A 5,000-nucleotide genomic window follows, 5' to 3' on the forward strand; every position below is an offset into this window, starting at 1 on the left:
CAGCGGTAATAGAGGGTTTAAAATCGACACAGAAGGAGATGAAAAAGGACGTAGGGGTAATTAAAAAAGAGTGTCAGACGGTACATGAGGACCTGACGAGGAAAATGGACAAGGTGGTAGAGGTAATGGAGGTTAAAGAGCGGGAGGTGCGGGAGCACATAGAAAAAAATAAAGTGGAGTTAGAGGAAGAACTTAAAGGGGCGCACGAAGAGATGAAGGAGATGAAGCAAAAATTAGAAGAAGTGGAAGAAGGGGTGAGCGAAATTAAAAAGCGACGGAGAGAGGATAAGAAAGAGATAAAAGAGGAGGTAAAAGAATTGGTCCAGAGTCTGTGTTCGGATCGTGATGATGTGCTCATTAACCGGATGAGGGATTCGCAGGTGATGGAGGAGAAGCGAAGAGGAAGAGGACCCGGTGTAAGTGGTGACCAATATGGTCGTGCGTATGATGCGCCAGGGGATTTAATAAGCTTGGGGGTCGAGATGGACCCGGGTGTTCGTGAGAGGCCGTTGGTGAAGTGTGCGACAGGTCTGGTGTGCGAAAGAGGAGGTGTGCGAGAAAGTCCGACTCTGGGGTGTGTGAGGAAAAAGTGCGTGCCAAGGAGTGAGGGTGCTGGCGAGAGTGAGTCGGTCGTAGCGTGTGTGCGAGGGAGCACATGGAAGCGCGGGGTGGTGAGTGTTACAGAGGGTGTGACGGGAGAGTGTGCGCAAGAGTGTGCGCGAGAAAGGTGTGTGACGGACAGGTGCATGAGGAAAGAGTGCGCTGTCAGAAGTAAGGAAGAGTGTCCACCTGTGGTGAGTGTTACAGAGGGTGTAACGGGAGAGTGTGCGCGAGAAAGGTGTGTGACGGGCAGGTGCACGAGGAAAGAGTGCGCTGTCAAGAGTAAGGGTGAGTGCGCTGTCAGGAATGGAGGTGAAAGTAGTGAGAGTGACATGGAGCGTGAGTTAGTTGTGACAGGTGAGCGAGGATGTACACCTGGGATGGAAGGATGCACACCTGGAATGGTAGAGCGTGAGTGGGAATGCACGCTGGAGTTGGTGGTGAGGCACGTGGTTGGGTGTGCGAATGAGAGCACACCTGTGATTGTCACAGAGGAGGTGACAGAGGAGGGGGCGCGAAGCGGTGTATTGGTGAGGTGTGCGACCAACGAATGTGTGCCAAAGTGTTCGGTGGTCAGGTGTGTGACCAAGGCTGTGAGTGGAATGGGTGTACCTGGGTGTGTAAGGAAAGGTACGAGGAGCATGGGCACGGCTGGATGTGTGAGCAAGGAACGGGCTGCGGGGTGTAAGCGTCCAGGTGAAGCATCGACGTTAGACGGGATAGAGTTTAGAACGACTTATAGCCGAATCGGGCCCTCGGTGCGTGCCGGGCCTCGCTTTGAACGGCCGCGTCCGTGCTCCACTAGGCGGAGCGGGCAGCCCGATAGGAAGGGTCGTTATGGCGACCACGTTTTGTTGAGACGTGCCGGCAGGTCGAGATCGGGACATTGGATGGCTCCACGCCGAGGTGGTGCGTGGGATCTCGGCCCGGGTAAGCCCCCGTCCCTGCCCCGAATGCCGGACGCATCCAGCCGCTGGCACAAAACAACCAGCATCCATTGCTTGGCTTTACGAAACCGGGCTTTGGACAGGGATTGGCGCACCGAGAGGCAGTAGTGAGTCGACTGGGTGATGAGGTTAGTGTTTTGGACCCAAAATCAGAGAAAAACAAAATTTGATGATTGGCAAGGGATTGGCAGTAGTGATTGGCAGATGATGGGCAGTGATTGGCAAATTTTTAATTTGTTGCAATTTGATGTGCGAAATTGGTAGTGAGAGACCCCCGATGTGGTGGGATGGCAAATCCACCATCCCTCACAGGTGGGGGGCAAAGGAGCTATAGTTTATGGGGTGTATGGCAGTGAAAACTAGCCCGGGTGGGTTAGGATATGGTGTGTAGGGATCTAGAAGATGACATTAGGTGACGTTAAGATTAGTTAGTGACTGATACCTGTAGTGGGGACGCAGGTAGATTAGTATGGATGATAATGACGAGGGAGCGCAATAGTTTAAAGGGACGACTGGGAAGCGCAAGTTTCAGAAGGGAGTAGTTAGATGAGATGATGCCGCGTGTGTGTGAGGATGGAACAGGTGTGATTGCACAGGTGTGCAACTGGACAGGTGTGTGGAGCCGTGTATGAGTAGTGAGTGTGTGGATCAGCGCGAATGCGCTTGGGGAGAGAAGGGTGCAGGTGGCACCAGGTGTGAGAGCACAGGTGTGCAAGTACAGGTGTGTGGAGAGAGTTGGAGTAAGTGGTACGGAGTGGTGTGCATGGTGCGAAGGTGTGGATGGGGGAAGAGTGGACCCCCATCACGGATACCCGGGGCGGGTAGTGTAAGTGTTAGGTAGAGGGTGCAGGTAAATTGTGGTTGGATATTGGCATTTGTGGTGGGGTTGCAGAATGGTGTTGTGGATGGGTGCATTAGTGTTGTGGAAATGGCTGGGCGTGTAGCCTGTTAGTGTGTGTAGTTGGTTGGGCACTCCACCACTGTGAGGATGTCGGCCAGGTGAGGCCGCAGGTGGGCTCTGGGAGCCGGTAGAGTTGTGGATGGGGCCTGAGGATCCCGGGTGTGGATCGGGCAGCCCAGTGCCAGAGAGGGCACGGAGTGGGGAGAGAGCCAGAGGGCCTTCCCCTGGTAGTTAGGTTAGGGTAAGGAGCAGGTAAGCTCGGAGGCAACTGCAGTGGTGGAGGTGTGCAGGTGGGTAGACCCACTGGGAGAGGTACACGTCGCAGCCCAGAAATTGTACGAGGGCACCGGGAGATGAATCGGGGGAGTGAGACCCCAAATTGAAGAGCACCACAGTTTGGCCAATGGGAATTGGTTTTTAGAACCCATAGCGTAAGAGGGCCAATGGTTTGGCCGGAGAAAGACCCCGGGTAGTGTAAAGTTGTTAAAGTCATTTAGGAAATAGTTAGGATTGATGAACCTGTCGCACCATACGCAGCCACTTACCTGTGGTGATGATGATGACTCCACACCTGTGTTTTCTTTGTTTTGTTGCAGGAAATGAGAATTGCTGTGTGGATTGGTGAGACGCATCACGACGTGGATGAGACATTGGGGTGATTCCATCTCTCCCTCCTTAGGAGGGACTGATGATGAATTGGTGATGGCAAATTTTGATGTTGAGTTGAAAATGGCAAATTTTGATGAGAGTTGAAAATGGCAAATTTGATTGGTTAGGAGGGAGAGAAGACGAATTTGGTATATGGGAGGAACGGGGAAGACAGTAGGGATGTTTGTTGATTTGTAAAGTAGATGTTTATGGGTAGTGTTGTGTTTTGTTGATACAGTAAGGGGTAAGGGAGGGGCCATGTAGGTTACCTGGTGGGGGGGGCGTACGGTAGGAACGTACCTGTCTCACCTGGTTCCCATGTGCCCCCAGTGTGCATCACCTTGCATTGCGTGCACTTTTGCGCCCTTACCACCTTACTCACTTGTTTCTTCTTTTGTCTCCCACCTCCGAGGATCTGGCTTTGGGGTAGAGAGAGAGGAGAGAGAGGTGCTGGCTACGCAGTTGTGGGCCTGCACTTTCGCTGCTTGTTGCCTGGATCGATACACCATATGGACCGCAATGTTGGTGGCCACCCACAATGGACCGTAGTTCTTTTGCGGCCAAGCACCACCCGGGGATGGACCTATGGGTCAACGGGGCACCTATGCCATACAGGTGAACCACTAATAATTAACACCAAGTGCACCACAAGAAGAGCAAGAGACACCTGCAGGGTTAGGGGTTGTCGAATTTATTTTTATTTCATTGAACAATGGTGACTGCACCGATTGGTGGTGGGGTGGTGCTGTTGATGCTCGGAAAGGGTGCTCTGCACGTTATTAAAGGCCGTCGGCCACAGAGCACTCGTGGGTTGGTGTATCGATGTTGGCAAGCGCGCTCTCTCTATGCATAACATCTGCATGTGTTCCTCCAAAGACAGGTCCTGGATCGTAGTGTAAATAGCAGCGTAGTCTTGTAAATAATGCTCCCTACCGGCTGTATGTTTAGTTTGAGAATTCTTTCCGGATTCGGTTATCCTGTGGGTGTGTTTCTGAGAGGAGAAGGGTGCAACGTCGCAGGGGGACATATTTACTCATTTGTGAATATCTATAAAACTGTCGCACTCAGGGTAGAGTTAATAGTAGAGGGAACTACATTGCGTGCCACACTAAAGTAGGTAAAAATTTATCGGGTCGGGACGCCCCGAGGGTAGAGAAGGGTGCAATGTTGCGAATATGGAATTTGACCTCCATATCCGCTTGTAAATATTCCCCTATCTTCTCCGATACTCCCCAACTCTCCCCTTACCCCATTCCCTAGTCCCATTGTCTGTAAACAACACCCATTAGAGCCGATCTTCCCCTTCATTCCCCCATTAAATGTCGTGCCCAGGTCCCCCGCACCACACGTAGACAATTATAGGACATCTTGCTAGTTATTCTTAATCTATGTCAGTTAAGGACTTGTTTCCATTAATTATGACTCTTCGTTGCACCAGAATGTGATGATATGGCACCAGTAGGAGATTAGGACCTTCCCATACCTCCCCGCATCTCTTCCCATCATCTCAAGCTCCAACAACAACCACAACAACAGCGGCTTTGCGTCCTCACTCCGGCTCGGTTGGCCGCCATTGAACATGTGCTCGACGGGGTTACCCAGAAGGGGGCTCCCTGTCGGCCCCTCGTCAAGGGCGGAGCCGGTAACCCCCGCACCCAATGAGAAGCCATGGGCCGATGCCATATGGGGCGGAGCTAACGAGCGAGGGCGTGACTCCCCGCCGGATATACGCGGCCCCGCGCCGGACGTGACGTCAGATGCGCCCCGAGCTTGGAAGGAAAAGACGCCACCCTCCCGAGCGCTGAGCGACCTCCCCAGCTTGAGACCAAAGTCGCGACCCACAAGCGCTGTGATACCTTCACGCATCTCTGGACACCACCGTACGTGATCCTGCCCTGAGCACA

General features: G+C 52.8%; 2 protein-coding genes across 8 annotated transcripts in view; one reads left to right on the forward strand and one right to left on the reverse strand.

Annotated features, from left to right (window-relative positions):
* LOC137412267 (USP6 N-terminal-like protein) overlaps positions 1 to 5,000 on the forward strand; it is a 1,021,586-nt gene that overhangs the window by 299,076 nt on the left and 717,510 nt on the right. Inside the window, exon 15 of one of the 2 annotated variants that reach the window (XM_078769787.1) lies at positions 3,509 to 3,666. The exons of the other annotated variant lie outside the window; for it this stretch is intronic. Within the exon in view, the coding sequence (XP_078625913.1) occupies positions 3,509 to 3,645 (137 nt within the window). The 3' untranslated portion in view covers positions 3,646 to 3,666. Of the gene's footprint in view, positions 1 to 3,508; positions 3,667 to 5,000 lie in introns of those variants that run through there. 2 annotated transcript variants of the gene reach the window in all.
* LOC137412240 (DENN domain-containing protein 5B) overlaps positions 1 to 5,000 on the reverse strand; it is a 135,437-nt gene that overhangs the window by 97,355 nt on the left and 33,082 nt on the right. The gene's annotated exons all lie outside the window — the stretch shown is intronic.

The sequence above is a fragment of the Myxine glutinosa genome, chromosome 1 (genome assembly GCF_964187855.1).
Source record: "Myxine glutinosa chromosome 1, kmMyxGlut1.1, whole genome shotgun sequence".
NCBI classification, from domain to species: Eukaryota; Metazoa; Chordata; class Myxini; order Myxiniformes; family Myxinidae; genus Myxine; species Myxine glutinosa.